This window comes from Haliotis cracherodii, unplaced genomic scaffold (genome assembly GCF_022045235.1).
Source record: "Haliotis cracherodii isolate W230 unplaced genomic scaffold, xgHalCrac1.p SCAF_21, whole genome shotgun sequence".
Classification (NCBI taxonomy): Eukaryota; Metazoa; Mollusca; class Gastropoda; order Lepetellida; family Haliotidae; genus Haliotis; species Haliotis cracherodii.
Window position 1 is genome coordinate 7,521,978 of NW_027266277.1, and position 27,963 is coordinate 7,549,940.

The window sequence follows — 27,963 nt, forward strand, 5'->3', positions numbered from 1 at the left end:
CATAAACAATACTAGTAACTATTCCCATTTACCATTTTCCACCATTTGTTTACAAACATTCTCCTTTCACAAGACACGCCAATATACTCCCCATGGCAACATACGTCATTTCTCCCATGACGTCACTACACGTGGTCTCGTGACGTCACTTCTTTTACTCCCCAACCGTCAAGTCATTCTAACAACCCAACACAACGCGTCCGGCGGTTAGCATTTCACCTCTTACGGTTTCACCTCTAAAGCGTTTTCACCTCACCTCATTACTTCGTTCGGGATGCCTCCTAAAAGGAAAGCGGCGCTGACCCACCGACTGGTGAAGGGTCCGAAAGCCAGTAGGACGGGGGTTAGCAGAAATGTGGATAGAACAGACTTGGATGCGCCAGTTGGCTCACGACTGATCAGCGGAGTACCACAGAACACTGCAGGTACGTTGGATAGTGATTTTGTTTTTATGAATTCGAGCAATATTATGCATAATGCAAACTCGGCTAACACAGTGCTTCCTACAAATACGGCAAGGCTTGCTAACAGCACGCTCACAAACGGGGACACGCAGATGCCGACTGGGGATAGGTCTTCAAACAATGAAGGGCACATAAACATTAGTACATTAGCACGCGAAAACGCACATAACACGGATCACATGTTTCCCAACAACTACGGGAAAAAATACACAACGGCGAATTCATTGAGCTAAAACAACTAATATCGGCCCAAAATCAGACACCCCAAGAGATGTCGGCATTTACATTGGCGCTCGACGCCACAGGTCAGATTATTTTTAAACCCAAACAACAACAAACGCGTCCATTAGGCATTGGCGCATGGACATCGGCGTTTAATGTCTACATGAGCGTATACATAGAAAAACACCTGGATAAGATACAGGATCTGCTTACCTACAGCGAAACAATCAGGGGAGCTGCTATTAGTTTCAGACAAAGGATGCAACGCGACCCGTCTCGATCCTGGTGGGCAATAGATGGCCATTTATGGTTACAACATATGCTTCCAAATCAACAAGCAGCACACGCGCGCGTCACAAACACCACCACTACCACCAACCGCAGCAATCTCAACGTGGATAGCGCAAATACCGGTAGCACCCCAAAGTTTTGCTGGGATTTTAACAAATTCGGATGTACAAGGTCTTTCTGCCGATATGCACACAAATGCATCACATGTGACAGCACTGCACACGGCGCACACACATGCTTTCGTCAAAAAGGGGGCGTTACAACCCCCCGTACTCAAACAAAACCCAACGCAAACAATACCAACTCAAGGCCTAGCGCCAACACCCATTAGTATGCGTGTATTGTCACATTGGCTCAGTATTTACACCCCCTTCTACGCATCAGATGCTATGTTTTTATCGGAAGGTTTTTCTCGAGGTTTTCCACTACAGTACACGGGTCCACCGGGTCCTAGAATAGCATACAATTTAAAATCCGCACAACAACATCCTAACATGGTGGCAACAATGCTTCAAAAAGAAGTTGATCTAGGTAGAATTGCAGGTCCATTTACAGCACCACCATTTCAAGATATGATAGTTTCTCCAATCGGTCTCGTTCAGAAGAAGTCAAATCACAATAATCAACAAGTTCAGCAAACGTTCAGACTTATTCACCATCTGTCATACCCTGAGGGAGAGTCTGTAAACGACTACATATCACACGAGGTGTCAACAGTCAAGTACATTAGCTTTGACCAGGTGCTATCCGCCATACAAGGATTAGGCAAGGGTGCATACATGGCAAAATTTGATATAAAGTCTGCATTTTGCCTCATACCTATACGACCAGATGACTTTAAATTTCTGGGCATACAATTCAAACGTAATTTCTACTTTGACAAATGTCTTCCATTTGGCTGTTCCATATCATGTGCAACATTTGAAAAGTTTAGCACATTTTTGCAGTGGGTACTCAGGAAATACACCAAAAATGATAACATACAACATTATTTGGATGATTTTGCATTGGCAGCACTAGCCTCTAATAAGTGTCAACAAACTCTCCAGTCCTCCCTGGAGTTATTACAAAACATGGGCGTTCCCGTCGGTTCTACCTACAACAAACATGACGTTCCTGGGTATCACAATTGACACAGTCAAAGCGCAAATTAGCATACCGAGGGATAAGGTAGTGCCGCTTACGCAGGAAATAGATACTCTTTTATCACCTTTTAAGAAGAAAACAACATTACACTACTTGCAGTCCTTGGTGGGGAAACTTAACTTTGTATGTAGGGCAATTCCGATTGGTCGCGCCTTTTTAAGACGCCTCATTGACGCACAGCGCGGAGGGTCAAAACCTCACCACAGAATAAGGATAACACAAGGCATACGAGAGGACCTCAATTTATGGCGGCAATTTCTTCAAAACCACAATGGCACTACTGAATTTATAGATTCAGAGTGGATCAATTCATCGGATACACATTTGTTTACCGACGCGTCAGGTAACCAAGGTTTCGGAGCCTTTTTCATGGGCAGATGGGCCAATGGCAGATGGCCTAACGAGTGGGTGCAGAATGGATGGACTAAAGACATCACTATGCTAGAGCTTTTTCCAATTGTATTGGCAGTAAGACTGTGGGGCAGACATCTACGAAACAAGCGAGTGTTGTTTGTTTGTGACAACCAAGCAGTGGTAGCAATTATCAATAAACAAACAGCAAAACCACCACGAGTTATGTCGTTGCTTAGGCGCCTGATACTCCTCTGTTTACAACATAATATCTTGTTCAAAGCATCGTATATTCCTACGCATGCAAACGTTATAGCTGATGCACTTTCGAGATTTCAGTGGTCCAGGTTCAAAGAAGCAGCACCGCGGGCAGACGAGATACCAGCACACATACCACAGGACATATGGCAGATCTGACGACAGAGGTGCAACGTCTAGTGCAGTCTTCTCTAGCACTCAACACATGGAACCTGTATGAGTCTGCACTAAAGTCATTTAATGTTTTCCGCATCTCTTTCAGGCTGCCACACATTTGGCCCGCCCCGGTTGATCACCTTATGCATTTTATCGCTCATCTCTCCTTAACAGGAAAATCTCCTCGCACGGCAAAGTCGTATATATCAGCATTAACATGGCAAAAGTTACATGGTATGCATGACCTAACATCCCATTTTCTTATTCAGAAAGCCTTGATTGGATTTGTCAGACAGAAACAGAAGGCTGACACTCGACTCCCAATTACAGTTGACTTATTGTCTGTTATTGTCACAGCATTACCGGTAGTTTGTGCTTCAGTTTACGAAACGTCTCTTTTCACAGCTGCATACCTGCTTGCATTTTTTGGATTCTTTAGAATCAGCGAGCTGGTGGCAGAGTCAGCCAAGAGTTTCTCGCATAAGGCGTGTCTTTTGTCTGATATTCATGTGGCAGCAGATATAAGTCACATAACGATATGTTTACGCTCATCCAAAACGCCTCATCAGGGCGGCAGAGGTGTGCAAATACAAATAACAGCTATCCCTCACTCTAGACTGTGTCCTGTCAGAGCAATGCAACAGTTTCTATCCATCAGACCACCTGTGCACGGTCATGTGTTCGTCCATTTTGATGGACGTCCTTTAACTAGATTCCAATTTCAGTCAATGTCATTTTCTTTACCACACCTCAATCTTCATTTGTTTTCGTCACACTCTTTTCGCATTGGAGCTGCTACCACAGCAGCAATTAATGGGGTTAGTTCCAAGCAGATTCAGGAATATGGGCGTTGGAAATCAAACTGTTACAGCAAATATATCCGCATTACTCAACTCACCACTTAACAGTATACCTAGCAGAAACAAACACAGACTCACCAGCCGTTCCTGCCTGTTGCGGTTCCACGGGGGTAACGGGATAATACATACTTTTTCACTAACTCTAATAATATACAGAATAAATAAATAAATAAAAAAAAATTTAAAAAAATTTAAAAAAAAAAAAATAAAATAAATAAATAAATAAATAAATAAATAAATAAATAAATAAATAAATAAATAAATAAATAAATAAAATAAAACAAACAAACAAATAAATAAATAAATACCACCAATAAATTAATAGGTAAAGATAAAGCAGATGTTATTACAACAAAGATGCTGCTAGTGTGTTTTAAGTTTCAGATGTATGGTGTATCGGGTCCAGTTATATGGTCCGATTCCACGACCATCTGGCCACTACATCGGACTCCCTACTGACGGGTACCCGCTGGCATGCAAAGGGCGGAATGAAGTGGTGGGAATTCCGCAAGGCAGTGGATACCCTTGTTGCCCGCCATCCCCAGCCGAAGTTTCTGGTTATCCACCTTGGATCAAATGATCTGTGTACAAAGGGGACAAAGGAACTTTATGAAAACATGTATCTGGACATAACATACGCTCAACTTAAACTCCCGAATACCAAATTGGTATGGTCTGACATGTTGCCTCGACAAACCTGGCGAAGAGCCAGCCATGTTAAAAGGATTGAACTGAAAAGAAAATTGATTAATAGGCGGATTGCGGGAGTGATCAGGGAAGAGGGGGGTCTAAGGTGTACCCACCCTCAGATCAAACATGATGCTCCATTTTATACTCCTCGGGGAGTTAATTTAAACCGTTCGGGCATGGCCCATTTTAAATCAAATGTACGCAGGACATTGTTTAGTGATGAGTAAAGGTACTGTTCGGGTAAGTATGTATAACTTCACTTTGGGGGGAGGCGCATAATTTTCTTTTCCTTCCCAGTCTCTTATCCACTCCCCATCTCCCTTCCAAATCATAATTTAATGCAAATATAATATAATGTGTGGATGTCAGCGGTGTGCATAGTGTATTTATACATTTTGCACCCCGCTGTTTGGCATGGTGCAGTCGGGGGATTTGGTTTAAAACCATGCTGGTGTGTGTATGATACTCTGGCTGCCTGCTAATTACAGCGGGAACCCAAATTCTTCTGCCCGCTGTTTCCGCGGGGGGAGTGATAGTATCTTTGCTGTGGGTCCTGTCTGCCAAGCACGGTGGAGGGACAACTTGACCCGCGATAGGGTCTGTATGCGATTTCTAGTCCGCGGTAGGACCTTGCTTATCCCCCCGACTGCCTCATCCACACTCTGCCCATTATATCCCACAAAACATCATTGTTTGTTAATCTTTTCATCGGAGGTAGTCTGAACATAATATGATTTAGCATTATTTAGCTAAATCGGTTTATGGTCAGCTCTGCATAAACAATGATAGTAACTATTCCCATTTACCATTTTCCACCATTTGTTTACAAACATTCTCCTTTCACAAGACACGCCAATATACTCCCCATGGCAACATACGTCATTTCTCCCATGACGTCACTACACGTGGTCTCGTGACGTCACTTCTTTTACTCCCCAACCGTCAAGTCATTCTAACAACACAACACAACGTGTCCGGCGGTTAGCATTTCACCTCTTTCCCCACCCTCCACCCCCAAACCACCCCCAAACCACCCCAATTGTCAGGTTGCACCTTCTTTCCACAGTGAACAACATTGTACAAAGTCTTATCAAGTTTATAAATGTATCGTTCTTATTGTTGTTATTCTATTTCAATAAATTTGGTACAGTGGGCATGGTGCAGTCGGGGGATTTGGTTAAACACCATGCTGGTGTGTGTATGATACTCTGGCTGCCTGCTAATTACAGCGGGAGCCCAAATTCTTCTGCCCGCTGTTTCCGCAGGGGGAGTGATAGTATCTTTGCTGTGGGTCCTGTCTGCCAAGCACGGTGGAGGGACAACTTGACCCGCGATAGGGTCTGTATGCGATTTCTAGTCCGCGGTAGGACCTTGCTTATCCCCCCGACTGCCTCATCCACACTCTGCCCGTTATATCCCACAAAACATCATTGTTTGTTAATCTTTTCATCGGAGGTAGTCTGAACATAATTTTAGCATAAGGCGCTCTAAAGAGGGTGGGTGATTTCAAACAGTCGGTGCCTCATTAAACAAGGGCCAATTGAAGAAATATTTAGCACATTTATTCCTGATAGAAAACTACAAAATTCTATATAAAAATATCCTGGTGTTTTCAATCATACCAAGGTTAAGAACAAAGCGAACACAAAATATGTAAATTTTCTTGAACTTACCTGAATTGCGTTATTGAAGGTGGTTTGCATTTCATGCTAGGAACCTTTTAATATCGTAACATTTGTGCAAATTGATTTCAATAATCATGTCTCCGATATCTTAATTTTAATTGAGTAAAAAATCGGGTTTTGTAATCGGCATATATCAGCGCGACGGTAAATTATGAACCATTTCAGTGAATTTATTATCTACATGTTAAACAGAAAAATAACTTAATTTTCGAGGTCATCATGTCGATCGGTTGCAGAAATACGAATATTCGGGTTAATCTAACGTGTCATGTTATAAAATTTGCAGGAAACAATTAATGACTTATAAATATTCACTAATCCTAATTTCAAGCGTTTTGGTTGAATATTTACAATATACAAAAATAAACAACCCGTGTCATGATGTTAGCAGACGTCCTAAAATCAAACATGGCGCGCTTCGCCCGACCTCCGCATTACTTAATGCTATTTTAATATCAACTAAGTTTACATTGCCTTTATAAATATAACTTGGCGAAAGTTGACGATCTTCTCAATCGAAGAATTTTTTATTCGTCATATTCCAATAAATATGACGAGAGAAAAATGAAAATAAAGATCGTGAATTCTGACAGCACTATTTCAATAAGTGCAAAGGTCACCGGATGTGATTTCTCAGACAGGGGTAGTCTGCTGATAAGCTTTCAAAACAAAACAATTACCGGGGTACAGTAAATTTTGAAATAGTTCGCCTATCACATACAGCAAAAATATAAGTCGATACACAGTATCAGTAATCACCACTAACATGAAATAAAAAATGTGTCTTTGACGATATAATTCGCGTATTAGTTAATCCGTTTGACCTTGCATGCTCCCGTGACCCGGAAACGGTAGACAATAAATCAACACGTCACATGCAAGTTTCTCGGTATCTTTTATTTGAACTTCTGTTGATATTTAAGAATCACCATTCAATTTTGTGAATATAAATGGGACATGATTCATATTTCTGCGATATACACGCTGATAAGTTTCACTACAACAAGTGTATCCCACGTAATACGTCTATGGATATCGTCGATCAGCAAGATCACCCTCAACAACAGGTGCACGAAAATGGGCTTGACAAAACGTGTTTCAAAATAACATCCCCGCGTTCCTGAATATGATAGGGTATATATAAGCAATAAAATGCTACGTACATATTTTCGGTGTTAGTTCCACATTACTTTTATGATAGTTTTCCTTTCGGGAATACATTCATGGATTCTAGCATGATTTTAGAACAGTTTCACGAAGGATGTCTAAATTTATTCCAAAAATATGAAGACCACCATGATTGCGTATTGATGATAGGTTTGTAATTGTTTAATTATTTACAGCTGTTTACAGGTTTTAAATTTTTAAGTTATATTTAATAGTTAATTTTCCCACCAGGGTGGTGTGTGCATGGGGACAGTAAATATTAGTCTTTGCATCAGCACAGTGTAACTGTTCAAACTTCAATTATTATCTTTAGTTTAACATATTTATTCAACAATTATTATCTTGCACTCTGAAAATCAACTATGTGAATAAGTAACTCTCTGATGTCATCATTATAATTTTAGTATTCCATGAATAATGAATAAATCAGATCCTTAACATATACATACAGTACTAAACTCATATGGACATTAATCTTGTGCATTATGTGGTTTGTTTCCAAATAAAACAATTCTGAATTATAATTTAATAGGAATTAATTTAATTTAATTACCATAACAGTACATGACATTTTTTGTTTGTTTAATCACAAGAGCCATGGTGGCACATGAGCTGGTAAGTTTGCCATAGGTTTCTTAGAAAATGCTAACTCAGTCTTTTGGATGGAATGAAAAGAAACATGCCTGTGTACATGTTTACCCTTGCCAGATGTATTTTTTCCAGTCAGCCAATCCATTACTTTTGTTCACCTTATGTGGTCTATTTTATACATACAAGTACTGCTTCAACCTGTTTTTTCTTTGTATGCAATCACAGTATCACAACTTCCTCAGCTGGTGTGTATTAAAGTTCCCCTGTCATCATGAAAAGAGAATTATAAAGGAAAGTCATATTTTCATTCAAAAACATATCTGTCTTTCCTTGAATACTCTTTGTCAAAGTGCCAGTAATGTCAGTGTTTCATAAGGACTTTTCTAAGATAGACCTAGATCTAAGTCAAACCATGTGACTAGTTAGGTAGAATTATAACCTTATAAGCCCTCATTTCTGAGGTGTCCATATTTTTCACATTTCTAGGACTAAACGTGATCCGTGTAGATCTGTAGATGTAAAACAAATTCTTGTCTTAAAAAATGAGAAAAGGAATCATTTTTTTTATCCCATTGATTTACGAAAATCAGTTGAAATGTACAGTGGTGACTTTTGTACCCAAAATTTCTAGTAATTTGTTACCCAAATGGGTATGTGATTTTGTAGATCTACCTAGAATTATTTCAAAGATATACATTAATTTGGTGTCTTAAAGTTAACATAATATCACCTTCCTATCAAAACAATTCATTCTAACTTGGGTTTAACCAACTTAACTGCATGGCCTCTCCTTGAGTGACAAGACGTCAATTTTCTCTCAAAACTAAACAATCAATTTCAAGGATCACAGTCATAATCATATTTGGATCTTGATGAAATATTTTATTATGTGTTCTGTTCATCTACATGAAAACATAGATATAATTATAGATCTATTGTCTTATTTTCTTAGGTACTAATTCACAAAGTATTTTGGGTACAATTTAATTTGTTTTGGGTACAAAATCACATATATAGGAGCCTAGAATCTATATATATTTACACTACCTTGTTGTGTAGCAAAATTTTATCGGTTCAGAGGACGGGAGGTTCTCAGAAAGTTTTCAACAACATCTTTAATATTTAAATTGTTCTTTTTGTAATGTTAGACCAATAACAATATTATGTTAATATTATGGCATATCAATACGTTGTATCGCTCTCCGTTGCGTTCGTTTTTAGAAAATATTTTAAAATTAAAATCATCGAGCGTGAAATCCATTACGGTTTCGGATGTAGACTTATACACATTTGATGGCGACAATCACGAAGAAATATGAAACAAATAGGAGTGAAGACTATGAATACACAATGCCATTGAAGACTGCTCTCCAGATCAATAAATAGTAGATAGTTGACGAAAAATAGTAAATTATGTATTTTCTTTTGAATTTCGGAATTTCTTTATGATAGCTTACCAACTTTTGCTTCCATGTGTCACTTGCGGTACGTGCTTCCGGTTTCAGAAATGATAGCTAAAATTGCAAGTATTTTGATTATTTCTCGTAAAATGCATTATGTTGCTATTGAATGGTTTACTTAGAATGTATATCAGTTCAGATTTTTCGCAGTGTTTGTTGACTTTGTTCAACTCAACAAATCGAGAGTTAGACCACGCCCAAACGTATCACTGACGTTTGTCGGCTTGTCAATGTGTCGGAAAGTTTATCAAACGAAATCATTTGCAAACTCTTTAAAAATGAAATTCTTTTTACAAAGATTTATACATACGTGTCAATAATTATAGAAAATTAAGTTCGATGTAACAAAATGATTGTAATAGTCTAACGGGATAACTATGTTTCAATATCCCGTGTTATCCAAACACTAATTATAGAGACAACAAGAAGTACGTCTGACTTGACACTTTACTCTCGGAGGCCATGATCTTAAAAAAGCCTGGATGTACAGGGATCAGTTATTGTACTGGATTGTTATATGATAGGGAGCAGTCATTACTCGATATTGCAACATCCCTTCTTCTTTAAGAGTACATGAGTCCATAGGAAACTTTGGCACACACTCCTCGTTAATATCAAAATTATACTGGCATAGAAGTCAGTTTACATTATTTTGAATTAACGTTTAGGGTAGCTTTCATGTTAATAAAGCTTTTAAATTATGAAGGCCTTATAATAGTAAGTGAATCAAATTAGTGTCCATGACCTTACTGGTCTGTAAACATTCACTTACATTAATAGAATAGAATGACTGTTAAATGAGGCTTCAACATATAATTGTTGAACTTAAGCACAACTATACTCTACACAGTAAAGTCTCTGAGATGTTTGGGCAACTTCACTGAACGCCCACTTCTGGTGGTAGTAGGTGGTGTAGTCTGTGCATGCTTCATGATAGTCGTCGGTCTGTCAGTCTTCATCGGTGTCACAGGTGGAGTCACAGGAGAAGTCTTCTCATTACTCCTGCTGCTGGTAGGACAGTTAGATGGCATAAGCTTTTCTCTTGACATTAACGGCTTTCTGAATCTCTGTTCACTTTCAACTTTGACAGGTGTTTGATTCAAAGAATGTTGTTCAGCTGTTTTCCTCAAATGTACACGGTTATGTCGGAGTATTCCTGTAGGTGTGTCTACTTCATAGCTTCTCTCGTCAAGTCTCTTTAGCACTATTCCCTTTTTCAATACTTTGTCATTCATAGTGATGGCTTCATCCTAACAGTATCACCTTCTTCTAGTGGCGTTAAATCTTTTGCCGATTTGTCATAGGCTGACTTCTGTTTCTGCTGTTTCCAACAAAGTATTTCCCTTTGACCGTTCACTGTTCTTGGCTTCAGCAGAGTTTCACTTGTTGGAAGGAGAGTCTTTGATCGTCTGTTCATAAGTCGTTGCACAGGACTAGAGCCGAGTCTGTGGGTTGGGGTATTTCTGTAGTCCAATATTGCCATATACTGGTCGTTTCCACTGTCTTTTGCTTTCCGTAGTAGTTTCTTCGCGGTCTTAACCGCAGACTCTGCCTTTCCATTGGCTTGACTGGTAGTCCACTTCCCAGAAGTTACTGTAGTAATCCACGGTTATCAGATAGTCCTTATCATTAAGTGTGAACAAATCTGATGCCACTTTTTGCCATGGTCGTTCTGGTACTTCAGTAGTCTGTAGTGTCTCCTTCTGCTGGTCTGCCTTGTATTTGCAGCACAACTCGCAAGTACTGATGTACTGTTTAATGTCATCAGACATGTGAGGCCAATACAAACTCTCTCTTGCAAGCCGTAAACAACCTTCGATTCCGAGGTGAGAAGTATGGATCCTGGTTTTCATTGTAGTTCTCAGGTTGTGAGGTATGACCAGCCTTTCTCCTCTGAATATGAGACCATTTTGTACTATGATCTCGTCTCTACAGTTGAAGTATGGGTATAACTCCATCGGCAAAGCGTCTCTTTCTTCTGGCCACCCCGTTAACACGACTTGTTTGAGTTTCTGCAGTGTTTCATCCTTTTCAGTCTCTTCTCTGATCTGCTTGATCCTGTCATCTGTTATTGGCAAAAACTTTGCCATGTTCACCTGACTGAAAGGCTCTTCAATCTTTGGCTCTATACTTGGCAAATATGCTCTTGACAATGTGTCTACCAAAACAACATCTGCAGCTTTCTTGTACTTGATAGTGGCGTCATACTATTGCATTACCCCTGACAGACGAGGGAAATATCTTGCAAGGTAGTCGTCGAACCCTGAGAAGCGTTGAATGTCCTCAACATTCTGTGGTGCTGGCATTTCCAACTCAGCCTTTATTTTGTCATTGTTCACACTTAAGTCCCTGATCAGTGATGATGTGACCAAGAAAGGTAACCTCTTTTCTGCACAACTTAAGTTTCTCCATCTTCAACTTGATACCAAGTTTCTGACAACGCTGCATAAGGCATTCCAGAGTCTTGTCATGGTCAACCTGCGCTGTCATCTTGTCATACCCTGAACCATAGATCAGGATGTCATCCACAATACATTTGACACCTGGTAGTCCTTCCAAAGCCTGGTTTAAGCGTTTCTGGAAGATTTCAGGGGATACACTAAGCCCGAATGGTAGTCTAGTCCATCTGTACCGACCAAACAGAGTTCCAAAAGTACACAGCAAACTGGATTCGAGATCAAGTTCAAGATGCCAAAATCCAGCAGACAAGTCACATGTACTGAAGACCTTCGCATTTGTCAGATCGGGCAACACTTCCTCGATCGTAGGCAGCTGATAATGCTCACGACGAAGAGCCTCATTTAAGCGCTTGGGGTCAATACAAATGCTAATTTCCCCTGATTTCTTGGGTGCTATCACTAACGAGCTAACCCAATCTGTTGGTTCATCCACAGGTACCAAGACACCTAGTTTCATAAGACGATTAAGTTCTTGTCTCAGTTCCTCTCTCTGTGAGATAGGCACTCTGTTCTGATGTGAACACTTGGGGTTATTTCAGGATTCACCTGCAGGTGAACTTTGCCAGGCAAGGTCCCAAGTTCCCCTTCAAAATTTTCAGAGTAAGTCTTAATGATAGCCTCAGAATTCTTCTCTTTGACTAATGTTGGTCCTGGCTGTGAAACTGCACAAACAGAAACAAAGTTGTCCATATTCACTGTTAGCAGTCCCATCTGCTGCACTGCTTTGGAACTCAACAAAGGTACAAGATGATTTGAGTCATCGGAGACAATCACAAATTCTACACTGTAAGCCTTCTTGTTTTGGGGGTTTTGAATCAGCAGTCTTGTTACACCATCAGGGTGTACCAGTGAACCATTCCACATACGAAGCATTTTCGAAGTGGGGGTGACATCAGTATCAGCATTAAGTAATCTCCGTGGTAAAATGTTTACTGATGCTCCACAATACAACTGGAATTTTACATTGGTATCATGCTCCACAATCATCTGAGCGAAAATATCTGAGCCTGCTTTCTTTCCAATCTGGCTGCAAACTTCAACATCCGGATCCTATGACACACTGCTGATCACCTCAAGACAATCATCTTCCTCTGCTCCACTGTCTTCATCATCTGAGACAGAGTGAATCTTGCTAGCTTTGTTGTTACCATGTCGACAACATTGCTGATAATGATTCTTTCCCTTACACAGGGTACATGTCTTTCCCCAAGCTGGACATTTGCGTCTGTCCATAATGTGTTTGTATCCACAAAACTTGCATAGTTGTAAAGATCCTACCTTCTGTGACATGCTTGGCCCTTGTACAGGTTGAGATTTACCAGTCCTCTCTCTGTATTTATAAGACTTGTTTCCTGCTGAATGTCTGCTGACACGGTGTACATCTTCAGAATTCATGGCTTTAATTCTTACATTGGTTGCTTCAGCACTTCTGCATATTGCAATGCAAGATTTCAGTGACAGCTTAGTTTCCTGTAAAAGCCTTTTCCTGGTGTTAGGGTCTCTGATCCCTGTCACTGTTTTGTCCCTTAATAGTGATTCACGTAGACATTTACAAAAGTTACAGCTCTTTGAGAGTGTGCGAATAGCTGTGAGGTATTCCTCAAAACTTTCTCCATCTGCCTGTACACGATTGTTCAAAATGTATCGTTTATACGTCTCATTAGTTTCTCCAATTGTGTATGAATCAAACTTGGCTATAATAGTAGTCACATCCCTGTGCTCTTCCGGCAAGAATTCCATTGCATTGTATACTTTTAGTGCATCAGTTCCGATAGAATGCAATAAAGCAGCAGCTTGATAATTCATTGGGTAATCATCTAGTTGTGAAACAATCACAAAGTTCTGCCACGCCTGTTTCCACATTCTCCAATTATCTGCCAAATCACCCGACATTTTCAGCGGCAATGGAGGTGTCAAATTCGGCAACGGCATTCTCCTACCATGCGGTATCTGCATGCCCACGTGGTCGTCATGTCCGCCCAATTCACGTTCTTCCTGACCATTCATAACAGCCCTCTAAGTTCGTTTTTTTGCCAGGGTGCTAGGTGGCTCCTAAGGTAAAATATCTGGGAGCCAAACCTACAACTTTAGAAGCCAAATATTTACAACAAAAAACAGCAAAAGCAAGTTTTCTCCAGACTTTTAATATCATGTTGAACTCAAGACCAAATGTGCAATACAAGGTATATAGCTATAACATGAGGTACATCATGTTTCAGTTAAGCTGCCACACCCCCTTTCTTCCCATCATAACTGGAGCCGCCTGAAGTAAAATCCACTTACCTATTTCTGTTTTATTTTCATTGTTAACGTAATTAGAAAATCATTTTAAAAAGAATTATAAATATTTTCTGTCATCACCCATTTCCCGATAACAGCGGCTGTCCGCTCAGTAACATGTGTGAGTGAGTGAGTGAGTATGGTTTTACGCCACTTTTAGCAATATTCCAGCAATATCACGGTGGGGGACACTAGAAATGGGCTTCACACATTGTACCCATGTCGGGAATCGAACCCGGGTCTTCGGCGTGACGAGTGAACGCTTTAACCACTAGGCTACCCAACCGCCCCCTCAGTAACATGAAGAAATACCCCCCTTTTTCGATGCTTCGTATGAATAACACGTTCGTCGAAGAATGGCATATGACACATCGCTGGAAAGCTTATTCTTTCATCTACGCACTCAGAACATCGCCTGTTTTTTTTTCGTAGTTATAACAAGCGATTTCATTGGATTAAAATTGGTTTCTAATGACGCTTAAATTTCTTGCAGAAATCAGCTACAAGTTTCGTGATTGGTCAATTTTGAGCATGTGACATAAGGCAGCCAATCAAATTACAGCTGTGATACCAAGCTCATGTTTGATAAATTTCAGAAGTTGGCGAAAGTTTTTTGTTAAATCATGTTATTCTGAACGTTTTAAGCAGGAAATCTCGATATATAATAAAAATATGGAACTTCGTGAATGTATCGTGCTAGGTTACGAGCTGTGACAAAGATTTTTCATGCATATATTTTTACATTAAACATTGTGTCCGAGCCGAGAATTCAAGGCGACAAAAGCCGACATGTCATTTGACTTACATTACATGCATGAAAAGATGGAAATAATAACTTATATGTAAGTTTGATTGCTTTTAGATATAATTTTGTTGATTTTATTTATTACTTTGTATAATATATTTAAATATTTGTTTAAAACGTCTTTATTTTGCTCTTTGACATGTTCGATGTGGACCCGTTGTCGAAATGTGTGTCCGAGAATTTTATTTTCAATAACATCGCGGGAAATAGTGAATAATTTTTTAATTTATCGATAAAAAATTATATATTGAAATGGAATACGTATTTCAGACATTGTGAAATGTGATAGATTTAATAAATGAATGATATTACAGGTAGGTCTATAAAAATATATAATATTTTGACGTGACTACGGCTTAGCTGGTTAACCAGCCTACTGTGTCTGGGGACTCGACGCTTCTTGGTCGGCCTACTGTGTTGAAAGAGTTAATCAATTGCTGACGAGATTGATATTTATCATTAAAATATGCCTTATATGGCAAAGGTAGATTATTAATTTCTATTTTCCAAGCGTGCCATCGAGGCACGAAGATCATGATTTAGCCGTGCCATTTTCATTTTAGGCGTGTGGAGTAGCAGGAAGCCAGTGTAGCTCGGGTCTAAGCGGTGGAGTAACAAGGAAGCCACTTTAACAGGGGTCTAAGCAGTGGAGTAGCAAGGATCCACTGTAGCAGGGGTCTAAGCAGTAGAATAGCAAGGATCCACTGTTGCTAGGGTCTAAGCGGTGGAGTAGCAAGGAAGCCACTGCAACAGGGGTCTAAGCAGTAGAATAGCAAGGATCCACTGTTGCTGGGGTCTAAGCGGTGGAGTAGCAAGGAAGCCACTGTTGCCGGGGTCTAAACGGTGGAGTAGCAAGGATCCACTGTAGCAGGGGTCTAAGCAGTAGAATAGCAAGGATCCACTGTTGCTGGGGTCTAAGCGGTGGAGTAGCAAGGAAGCCACTAATGCCGGGGTCTAAACGGTGGAGTAGCAAGGAAGCCACTGTAGCAGGGGTCTGAGCAGCTGGGTAGCTGATGAAGTCCAGCACCCACTAGTATTTAAATCATGTAATCACTACATCATGTACATGCACAAGTCTTAAACTAAGTATCAACACATAAAGGCAAATTTACTTTATCAGTGAACCTTGTGGCAGCTAAATTCTCACAAAACATTCACCCTTCCAGTAACATGGGGCCGTGTAATATAGAAAGATTTCTTCATCAATGATATATTACTACAAATTACATGTGCAAGTAGCAAACTTATGTAAGATAAGTGATTAGTTTTTACTTATTTCAAGTACGAATAATCATCAAAAAAGTTTTGAGTGCATATACTTACGGCGAAAGAATACGACTGAAAACACAATTCCAAGGCCAAGACCACTTGCTGAAAGAAATAATAAAGCATATTTATCAACTATTAGTAAAAACTAAAAATACTGCAAAGACACTACAGCTCACATGAATATGTTGTAAACAATCTAAAACAAGTGTCAGCATTTCTATCCAAATATGTTCTGCATCGGTGTGGAATAAAAACTAATACTAAAATCAAAATAATCTGAACGAAATAATGGTGTCATGTTCATGATGTTAAGAATGAATATACATGTTTGAAATCATCATTGGCAAGAACAGTCATGTCAAGTAACAGCTTCATTGGTTCAAAGGTTTCGGAGGAAAAGAAACACAAAGTTCACTGAACACATGCACAGTCAATTGAGCTAAATACAAAAGAAGTGTGATTGACGCTGCTTTAAAAAATTTTTGGTACTTTGAAGTACAAGTCTCAAGGGTATATACAACTTTGCAGATTTAGGATAGATCGTAACATTGTTAATGCAAGTGAAAGCAGTGTGTAAATAAGGTTTAGTTGCATTTTTGTCTCGAATATCAACTTTTAAGCAAAGCTACATGGGGAGAACGCAGAATGTTTGTAAAACTTTTGTGTAGCTACGTGAGGACTACACAGAATGTTTGTAAAACTTTTGCGCAGCTATGCGGAGTCTACGCAGAATGTTTGTTAAATTTCTGTGTAGCTATGCAAACACTCCGCGGAGTATCTGTGAAACTTATTGCCCTTTTTATTGGACCAAATAGTTTTATGAACCCCAGGCATGGGCACAAGCGTTATACATGTACATCACATATGGTGACTGTTTTTCACTATACCTATTGTGTCATTCATAATACATCATTTCAGTACTCCTTGAAGCTTTACCATGTTACTTCAAATGTTAAGTACAATAGATTGAACGTGAACAAATGATAAAGCTTTGTACAAAGAAGTATTATGTCTTGCAAATTTAGACTCAGAATGTGCTCATTCAAATTAGAAACGAGAATAAGAGCGGGAGTGGCGATCTGTCGTCTTGTCGTCGCACCAAAGTCGGACGATCTAAAACGACCCAAGAGGTTGTAATACCGACGGACATATCTCCAGGGGAGCAGAGCGAGCCGAATCCAAGAGCGGGATTTTAAATGCACTGGAGGCACCCGGGTTGGTCAGACAGACCGAGCGCACATCAACCTGCGCATTTTCTTGTGGAGTGGTCGACAGGTCGTGAGTCAATAAATCATCTGTAAGGAAGCCGTCTGAGAAGGTCTCGTCTGTGGCAGAAATTACTGCATCACATGCTCAAGGCAACGGTGGGCTGATAATGGAATTGGGACACCGTGAAAACGGCCACGCCTTGATGATGATAATGATTTTTACGGTCTCTACAGATGAGGTTTTTTGTGCTTCTCCATTGAAGCCTCATTCTGGGAACCTGAATAATAATAAACAAAAGGGAGTGGCTCTCAGTTATGTTTTCATGCTGTACACGATATGATTGAGCAACTGCAGTGAGTGTACTCACAATTTATCTGAGCTGACGGGCTGTCGTAAATTGTTGAACCAGGACTAGTGGACCAAAGTGGTGTAGCCCTTGGACATCGGTTACGGAGATAATTTGTAAGTAGTGGGAGGCGAAGACAATGTCAGACTTCCAGAAACATCCTTCCATGATAGCACTGAGGGAACGGTTGATATATAGAGCCATGGTAGATGCGACAGTTCTCGCCTCGTGAGGATTTGATGTCTGGGGTGGAGGCAATCCCGCAAAGTTGTGGGCATCGAGTATTGTAGATCATAACCAAAAGGAGATCGCTGTACAGTAGAACTCTGAGGTAACCATCTGAGAGGGGGGGATAAACAATCTCTTCTGGGATCGTTGCAGGGTTGATGAGGCGTGCAAGTATATGCGTAGAGCTCAAACAGGACATAGCAATATGTCCTCGCAATCCTCAAGATGTAGAATCGAAGCCAATGCCGGGATGATGAAAAGACTGTCGGGTTGACCAGGAAATATGAACCTTTCCGTGGTTGTGTAGATGCCATTCTGTTAAGGATGGTTGATTCCGAGTCTGCTATGACATTGCTTATTCCCCGATAAGCGTCCATCATCAGAGCCAACAGGATTGATTACTGGGTCAACCCCATCTTGTTGATATACCATACAGCGTTGTCGGACTGTATCATCAGGTGAGATGATCGAAAGTACTTCTGCCCAGTCAGAGATCGCTAGAATTCGAGATTGTTGCTATGAAGGGTCGATTCTATTGCTGACCAACTTTCTGAAGTCTGTTGATAGTGCAGGTGTGCTCCCCTACCGTATTGTTGATGCATCCATGAACAAGCGGGGGTGTTGGTAGAAAGGGTTCCAGGGGAACTCCTGAGCAGACATTGTTTTGGATAACCACCATTGTAGATGGCCGTACAGGTGCAATGGCAGCTGAATCGGGACCCGACAATCTTCAATCTGAAGATCCGGTGTTAGGAAGCACTGAATTGGCTGTTGTCAGAGTTGACCTCTCTGGGTGAGGGCTTGTTCCGTCGTCAATAGACCAAGCAACTGCTGCCATTGTCGCTGATGTAGCAACTGTCCGAGTGCTATAGGTACAACTTGTTGTATATTTGGAGGGACGTACACATCTTACCGAGATCGGTGTCGAAAAGTGCTCCAATAAACTGCAGTTGCTGACTGGAGGTGGTTTCCGACTTTTCTATGTTGACTAGCCAGTTGAGCTGATGGAGTAGCTTCTGCATGAAGGCAAGTTGTCTTACTACGACATTCTGGTCAGTGTGATCCTGAATGCAATCGTCGACAAACAACTAGAAGATGTTCCCTCTGACATGTAGGAGCTTGGTAAGGCGGAAAAAAGCCACGAGACCGAAGGAATTCCAAATGGGAGCAGCTTCCATTGGTAGTGTCGACCTTGGAAAATAAAGCAGAGATATGTGCCTGTGCTCATGGTGGATGGGCACTTGGAGGTAGGCGTCTTGTAGATCCAGGCTGATCATGTAGTCCCCTTGTTGAATGATGGTGCAAAGTTGCTGACTGATGTCAAACGCCAGTTTCTATATGTACCAGAAGAACTCCAGGGTTCTGGGACTTGTGTCTAAACACTTTAGACTTTTAGAGCATGCTTGGATATCAACATACCCTGAGACGAGTCTCCGGAGTCCTTCGTGGCGGGGAAGGAGAGTTCCGTGCTGAGTGACTTTGTAACCTTCTCCTCTGCCATGAAAAGAGCCCACACGCACACATTGCAAAGGTCTTGATGATATTGATTAAATTGAGTCTGTCTCCTGTCCTGCCTCTGTTGGTTCTCCAACTGTTGTTTCTGTAGTTGTAAGGGATCAACTGACACCTGGAGATGCGTTTCTTTTGTAACTTGTTGGGCAACCTCCAAAAAGTTGGGGAGATGACCAAGGCATCTGATACAGTGTAACTTTGTGGTGTTCTTCCAACTGGCAGAAGCGAAGTAGTCCCTGACGTCACATGTCATCTGGAGAGTAATTAGCTCCATCACATCCTGGAACTTGCTCTGGATCAATTTGACAGTCCATCTGATATAAGCTTCATCAGAGGTCTTAGTGTGATGAACTTACATGCCTATCGTTTCTATGACCGACAGAATCGTTTGTTAGCACTACATGTAATAGGGTCTGCCTGATAGTAAGATCCAGATGAGCTAACTCTTTATCATCTACAACAGATTTAATAGATGTGCGCTTCATGACAATAGGTGCGAAGTTCCCATCTAGTTTTAGAGTCGCATCTAGATTAGTCATCCCATTAGTTCCTGTATCAGCTATGTTGAATATTGAATATATTGAAACTTGACCTTCTGTCTGCAGAAGGCCCTGAATGCGTCGAAGGATATTCAGGGTAGGGCAGATATTGATGGTCTCCATATCGATCAGTTGTCGGATAGTATCTCATAGGTTGGTAACGGTGAGATAGAGATCGATGTCGATCCCAGTCAGATAGGGATAATGCAAGTGATAGGGATAACGCTGTGAGTCTGATGTCGATCTGTAGAATGAGAACGCCTCAGTTCATGTCCATACAATGGATATGTAGATAGGTGATCCCCTGAATCGGAGTTATCGTTCTGTTTCGATGTTGAAGGGTGTTCCTGTGACGAAAACCTTCAGGAGAGTGATCTGAATGTCGACCCTTAGAGAGTTGACCTGTAGAAAGTCGATCCTTATCCGATCGATCTCAAAATCTACAACTGGAGGGTGTGCGTTCCTTGTAATGTCGACCCTTGGAATGTCAATCTGAGGAATGTGGACCCTTGGAGGGTTGATCGTGGTTCGATGTCGACTTTTCTGTTTTAGTGCCCCAAAACTCCCGTAATTTTGAGAAAAATAAAGGCCTCAATATTTTCTCAAAAAAAAGTATGTCACTAGAGGGAGGCGAAAAGAAAGAGAATGACGAGGCAGTCAACGGACCAGATCAAGAACAGCGTCCTGCACAAGATCCAGGTGCATGACCTAGATACTGGGGTGGTCGTCATGGTGATGCATCAGTGTCTGGGCAAATGAAGGTTAGAAGCTGGAAACTTGGATCAACTTTCCACGCAGGGGGTCGAAAGAAGGAGGAATGCATAGAGTGAGAGATAGGATAAGTTTTTACCAATTTGTCCTCTGCAAACGAACATACGCCAATATTCCACCAATTCGACTTACACATGCTTATCCTTAACGTCATGCATTTTTGTAAAAATAGCTGTTAGGTTCTGAATTGTATTTTGGGGAAGAAATGACAGACAGATAGTAAGTATAGTATGACTCTATATAATTGCGGGATCTATATTTTCGCAGTATCAGTAAATCTCGTAAATCTACATCCCATTGACTGTTTACTTATGCAAAATTATATAGAGCGGGTTGGGCAGAAAGATTTGTCTGCTACTGGTAACACTCACGATAAATACGTCGAGTACATGTTTTCCCATGTGACCATGCCGCCCACGCATTTTGTTGCGTTTTGGCAATGCATCGCAGTTTCTGATCATAAGTTTATAGCTTCCACAAGACAAGTTTCTGGACTGTTTTCTGTTTTTGATGACTTCTTGTGAATCGACCACGCCAACATGGAAACGTTTGGTGTGAAAATTCTAAAAATAACCCTATTAAGCTGCGTCCCACTACTACCTCTCAGAAATATTATGTCGGAAGGCAGTACTCGGACAGTCGACAAATAAAATTTGGAAATATATATTAAAATAATCTTGCTATTAAGAAAATGCAAAATGAAAAATTTAGGTGTTTTTCGATCGTGAGTGACATATTTTAAGAGGGTTCTGCTTGGGGATGGGGTGGGGTGGTGCATGTGTCTTTGGGGGTGTTATTCAGGGGGTTAGTGCAGTATGTCGGTTGCATGTTTTTAGTGTAAATATTCAATAACTGTCAATCTCATCCAAAAAGACATTAGCTCAGTGTCATTTATCAATCACATTTTACTTTTGCGATGAAACCAAACGTTTTTTACGTTTACAGTCAGCAGTGACAGCCATCAGGACCCTCATTCATTCTAATCTGATTATATAAAATATTAAGTATCAGTAACATTCCCATTATTCTTCAGGATATGGATATGATAGTTCCATTGATTAGTTCTAATTATATTCAGTGATATTGTAGGAATGTCTGTGTAGATTTGCTAAAATGAGCGTTCGAGGAGGAAAGCCTGCCTATTCATATGAAAACTTAAAGCGGGCTATGGATGCTGTTAAATCTAAGCAGATGTCTGCACGCAAAGCTGCCGTCTCGTTCGGTATACCCCAATTTACTCTTCATGACAAACTCTCCAATAAAGTACCTCTTGTTTACCGCAAAGGTCCTTCACCAATTTTATCACAGGACGAGGCAAGACATCTTTCAGATTGGGCGATACACATGTCGAGTATAGGTGTACAGCTGGACAAGGGACGAATGGTTGATGACAGACCTGGTAGTGATTGGTTTAGCATTTTCTTAAAACGAAACCCTACAATATCAATAAGAACACCCACAAAACTTTCAAAAGAACATGCTGTGGTATCACAACAAAACATTGCTGATAAGTCACAACCTACATCGCTGAAAACATGATTCAGACATCTTGCATGACCCATCAAGGCTGTATAAAGCTGATGAGTCGGGGTTTCCCCATGTGTCCAAAGAGTGGTAGGGTTATGGCCAAACGAGGATCCCAGACAGTTTATAATTTCTCTGACTCAGACAAGAGCCAGATAACAGTTCTTGCTTGTGCAAGTGCTTCACTCCCCCCATGATCATCTTTCCCGGCAGCAGGTTCAAATACAACCCCCTAGATGGTTTTGAGGAGGTGGTTCTAGGGCGAACCGAGAATGGCTGGATAGACGCAGAACTATTTGTTTCTTGGCTTCAAACTTGTTTCATTCCTCATGTCGATAAACAGGCAATCAAGAAACCAATAATTCTGTTTCTAGTCGATCATTCAACGCACCTGACTCTAGAAGCGTGCACTGTTTGTGTGGAGAACAACATCGTACTGTACTGTCTCCCATCACAAACACCACATGTTATTCAACCATTTGACCCGAGCTTGTTTAGTCCTCTCAAACATGCATGGCGCCAATCTGTACGACATTTTCGAATTTCAAATATCGGAGAATGTGTTAGGAAATGTACCTTTGTCAGAATATTCAAAACTGCTTGGGTAAAAGCAGCTACAACAGAAAATGCAAAGATGTGTTTCTTTGAATCGGGCCTGTTTCCACTCAATCCTGGTAAAGTTACCGGTAATCAGAAATTAAAACTCAGCACCATCTTTGATAACCACCAGCCCTTCAGTCAACCCCTGTAACCCCATTTACATTTGCACCTCCGGCAGACACTCAGTTAAGTCAGGAAACGCCATCCAAACCTTCGGCTACACTAACATCACCAGAATGTGCACCCTCTCCAGTCGTACAAACAACTCTGCCATCACCCCATACAGACCCTCATGCACCAGTACAATCACAAACTGCACACATGACAGCACGCCAAACAGACACTTCACCCCTCGCCTTATATTCTACATCAACTTTAGCAACAGCCCATACATCATCCAGTAACGCATTTGACAAATATTTGGTTCTCCCTAAAGTACATAGCCGTGCCAAAAAATGTAAACCTACAGTGTTGCCCAAATCTGCCTCAGGAGAAGACATACTGGGACTTCTCCTTGAAAAGAAGAGAAAGGCAGAGGAAGAGAAACAGATGAGAGCGGAAACGAAGCTTAAACAAGAAGAAGAGAAAGCAGCCCGGAAAGCCCTAAGAGAAAAAGAACGGGAAGAGAAGCATGAGCAAAAGAGAAAGCAAGAAGACGAGAAAAAGGCATCCAAACTGTTAAAACAAATTGAAAAGAAAAGAAAAACAACACTAGATAGTGACGAAGACCTCTCTGAATCCGAGATTCCCTACATGGATGACGATGACACCGATTTTCCAGGTAATACCCTCTGGGATTTTTGTCACCTTTGTTTGGGTCAGGATTTGGCGGATGATAATGACTGGGTGGGATGTCTAAATTGTACTAAATGGTTCCACAAGAATTGCCTGGGATACCAGACATTAACACATCAACAACTCGCCGACCTTCCCTTCACATGTGACACTTGAAGCTGAGAGAGAAAAAAACGTTTCCTCATATGCAATGTGAATTTTATTGTTGGCATAGTTTGCTTTCTTAAAAGAAGTGAACTCAGTTTTCATTTCACATTAAAATATACAAAACAAACATATTTTTCATATTTTAACAGAAAAATGGAATATCCCTTTGACCACTGCCTTTGACGCCCTTTTCCATGAGATTCATGCATACTTTGGACTACCTGGGTGGGGTAAGACACCAATGCAAGCAGCTATCACCATAGCACGAAACCCATCACAATATTTTCGTCAATAACTGGGTAATATTAAACCTGAAACTATATTCATTTGATGTACTGGTTTATTTCTATGATTATATTTTTTTTGGGAAATATATGAAAACTATCAAGTACCAGGTTAATGATAGAAATTTGTACCTATTTAACAATGGAAGAGTTCCTTTAAAGTTATTAGGAGTACTCACTCCTTTGATGATGACCTAGCCCTGCTTTCCCACAGCCACCAACAGATGCAGTACAAGACAACAGAGCTGGAAACCACCTTTTCACAGGTTGGTCTCAAGATCCATGAGGGCAAGACCAAGATCCTCAAGATCAACACGAAAAGCGAGGACCCAGTCACACTGCATGGAAGCGAGCTGAAAGAAGTGGAGGCCTAACTGTAAACATATCTGGTCAGCATCATTGACAAACAGGGAGGCACAGACACAGACGTAAGAGCAAGAATTGGCAAGGCAAGGACAGCAAACTTGCAGCTGAAGAACATATGGAGCTCGAAGGTGGTATCGACTCGCACGAAGATCAGGCTGTTCAACTCCAACTTCAAGTCAGTGCTACTGTATGGAGCCGAGACATGGAGGACAACAAAGACCACCACAAGGAAAGTGCAGACTTTCATCAACAGCTGCCTGAGGAGAATCCTCCAGATCCACTGGCCCAACACCATCAGCACCTCAGACCTGTGGCAGCGTACCAACCAACTGCCAACCGAAGATGAGATCAGGCGCAGAAGATGGGGATGGATTGGGCACACCCTGTGGAAGACAGTCAGTAACATCACCAGACAGGCGCTCTCATGGAACCCCGAGGGAAAACGAAAAAGAGGACAGCTAAGAAACACCTGGTGATGGGACCTCGAGGCAGACAGCAAGAAGATGGGACACACCTGGAAACAGCTAGAGAGGGCAGCCCAGGACAGAGGACTGTGGCGGACTGTTGTCGGTGGCCTATGCTTCGGGAGGAGCGATGGGCATAACTGACTCAATCCTTTGATGATGGAAGGTTGCATTTTAAATGCGACACTGTTCTTTACTGGTAGAATTACTCACCGTGGACTTGTTAAGGGCGGGGGCCCAAAACTAGACTGTTTTTATTTATTGCGTATCAAGCCACAATGTCGTACTTTCTTCAAAACAATAGAAAGACTGAATGAAACAGGATTCGATGGTGAAAGCGTTTGGGTTTAGTGACTGAGAAGAAAACTAATGTCAGTATAAGAAAACACATGTATCTGTGTATAGTGATACCAAAATGAGAGAGACAAGCCAATGAGTTGTATTTATGTTGCTATTGTTTTGATGTTCTCATTGACACAATGAAAAAAAACACAATTGTAATTATGTTATATTTGGTCAAGACATTTTTTTTAAATTCTTAAAGTGTCCGGGTACTGACGCAAGGGTGACTGACTTCAACCGCAGGCATCCGATTACTACCGAAGTAGTCGTCTAAGCACAATATTTCATCGCATTATCGAATAAAGGACTCTGTCATGCCTACTCATAAGTATTACACCTTAACTTTTTTATGATAGTTTCTGAAATGTTTTTGAAGTGGAGCTACCCCTACCTCCATTCATAATTGGTTAGAAAAGAATCCACTTGTTTGGATGATGTCCTTTGACCCAACCTAGGTCGTATGAATATTGATTATGTATAATCCAAAACAGGAATGGATGTAAACCACATAATCCACACCTATCACACACAAAATAGTGATACTGTGATAACACAGAGTTGCATGCCCTTGAGTCGCCAGTGACAGGTACTTTGTTTATCTTACTCAGTAAAGAAAATCAGCATCGATCAATTCTAATTGATGTTGAATAAAGAACAAGAAAAAAGAACAAAGTGTCAGTAAGCATTCGCCATTTCGATCCATTATAAATTAACTACCGCAATAATATACGCCTAGCATTCCATGCTAATGACAACAAAATGTGCATTTTCGTGTTGTTTGATTTTTGTTTACACGTGATTTAGTCACGTGACACCACCCGCGTGTCTCTTCCAAAGTTGTATTTGAACGAGGTGATTATATTCGGAGGTTTTCAAATATTTGGCCACAAGAGTAAGTTTTGTTCATCATTTTTGTATAAATAGATCTACTTCTCTCTTCAAATGAAAACGAGTAAAGTCAAACGAGATGCGACCTTGTGCTGTCTATATACTCAAACCCCATGGTACCGCGGCATTCATCATATCGTGGCATTTGTGATTTCCGATAGTTCACGCGGGACACGCCTCTTAGCGGCTGTCTTTTAATGCAAATCAGTAACCACGAAGTGCTCACTTCGTAAACAATTTCAATTTCCTCGGAATCTTCCGTCTGCTGTAAGTAAGGAGTTATTAATCAGTTGATACATATTTCTGGCATCTGTTGTAATATTGCCTTACCCCCATCTATCAATGGCCAACTATATAACCCGCAGTTCCCCAAGTAAACTTTCTCAATTGACCTGAACTAGACCATCTGCATATTCATGGCGACTATTGAGGTAACGGAAGTTACGTAGTCCGCACATTTTTTCCCGCTCTGTGCCCAGAATCTATTGGGAGATCATAAGGGCCATAATGCCAAACTTAGAAATACGTTCTTCACTATTAACCAAAAGATAAATACATACTTTGGGCATACTAGGAGTGCTTTTTATATATTTATTGTTGACTTTTAACATTTTTCCATTTTGTGACAAATTATTGTCATCGAATTTTTTTTAAACAATCTTAAAATATCATTTCTGATATTTTGATGTTGACTTATAAAAATATTTTTCTCTTACTTTTCGGTAAATATGCATTGAATACCTATTGCTGATAACACATTTAGAATTTTACTTGTGCTGTCTTTGCACTTGTCTGGACAAATCACTGATGTCTGGCATGATCATATCAAGTGGTTGGTAGAATTATGTCCTCTTTTTGTCCAATTCGGACCTCCATACACAACTTTTCTCTGTACCGCGATACGATGGAGTTCTCTCCCTTGTCAAACAGAGCGCGAGGCCCGGCTTTAACTCGGAGCTACTGATGTAAATAATGAACTTTTATCAGTAAAATATGCATTGTTTGATAACATGAATGATATCTGATACAGAGAACACGAATAAACATAAAGGTTAGTGAGTGCATTTTGTTCCGTTTAGCGTACATGACAAGTACCGCGATACCCCGAGGTTGCAGGCTATAACATAGAGTCGGCGACCGCTTGTCGCTAGACAGTATTAAAATAATCTTTTAATTCTTCAGCAACGTATACCTGTGCTGCTCCCTATAAACGAATTTGATGCTGACTCTTCACAGAATAGGCAATATCAAAATTATTTGAGCAGCACACCATACCTAGTAAGAATCTTGCCTTTTTTCTGAGAATGGCTCAAATGTGTGTATACTATAGGCAGGAATTATGTATGGTGCCATGGTCCCCAGAAGGTTATCAGAGTGTCCATACCTATCTTAATGCCCGTATCTGAGAGACAACGATCCCATTTATGTCCGAGTTCGTCCTCTGACCTTGATGTCGAAGCCATGTTGTTAGTGTACCGTGGTTCGAAAGGATACTAGTCAAAGCCGACAAATGTCAAAACGGTCATAGAATCTTGCTCAAAACGTCCCAGTATTCGCATCAAAACGGACTACAGTAGGCAGAGTGATAACGGACTGTGTGTATCAGTACGAATGTGTGTATAGTGGCAGTATGCTCGACACGTAGAAAAGAACAGTTTACAACCCTGCTATGAAACTTTTCATCAGATGTGTCATTGGTCCGTTTTAATAAAATTGCCTGATCCTTTTTGGCGCGGATATCCTAAAAGTCGGGCTGAGTAGGGTTGACGAGTGTAGCGACCAGAACTGGGATAA

The 27,963-nt window shown here is 40.7% G+C and overlaps 2 protein-coding genes across 3 annotated transcripts in view; one reads left to right on the forward strand and one right to left on the reverse strand.

Moving 5' to 3' along the window:
* The window catches only part of LOC139470891 (MICOS complex subunit Mic10-like), a 58,232-nt gene extending 30,557 nt beyond the window's left edge, over window positions 1–27,675 (reverse strand). Inside the window, exons 1-2 of one of the 2 annotated variants that reach the window (XM_071253217.1) lie at window positions 27,554–27,675; window positions 16,209–16,256 (exon numbers count right to left, since the gene is read on the reverse strand). In XM_071253217.1, the coding sequence (XP_071109318.1) occupies window positions 16,209–16,256; window positions 27,554–27,632 (127 nt within the window). In that variant the 5' untranslated portion in view covers window positions 27,633–27,675. The remainder of the gene's footprint in view (window positions 1–16,208; window positions 16,257–27,553) is intronic. The other variant, XM_071253216.1, reaches the window with a different exon arrangement.
* On the forward strand, window positions 275–2,935 carry LOC139470890 (uncharacterized). Its single transcript, XM_071253215.1, has 2 exons — window positions 275–425; window positions 2,416–2,935. Exons 1-2 carry the CDS (start codon window positions 275–277, stop codon window positions 2,889–2,891), a joined length of 627 nt encoding a protein of 208 aa, XP_071109316.1. The 3' UTR covers window positions 2,892–2,935.
* Window positions 27,676–27,963: the final 288 nt, after the last annotated feature.

Bases quoted from the DNA above. Each gene is read 5' to 3' on its own strand.
- LOC139470890 (XM_071253215.1), top strand. From the start codon at position 275: ATGCCTCCTAAAAGGAAAGCGGCGCTGACCCACCGACTGGTGAAGGGT. The intron at 426-2,415 runs GTACGTTGGATA...CTGAATTTATAG, and splicing joins AGTACCACAGAACACTGCAG to ATTCAGAGTGGATCAATTCA.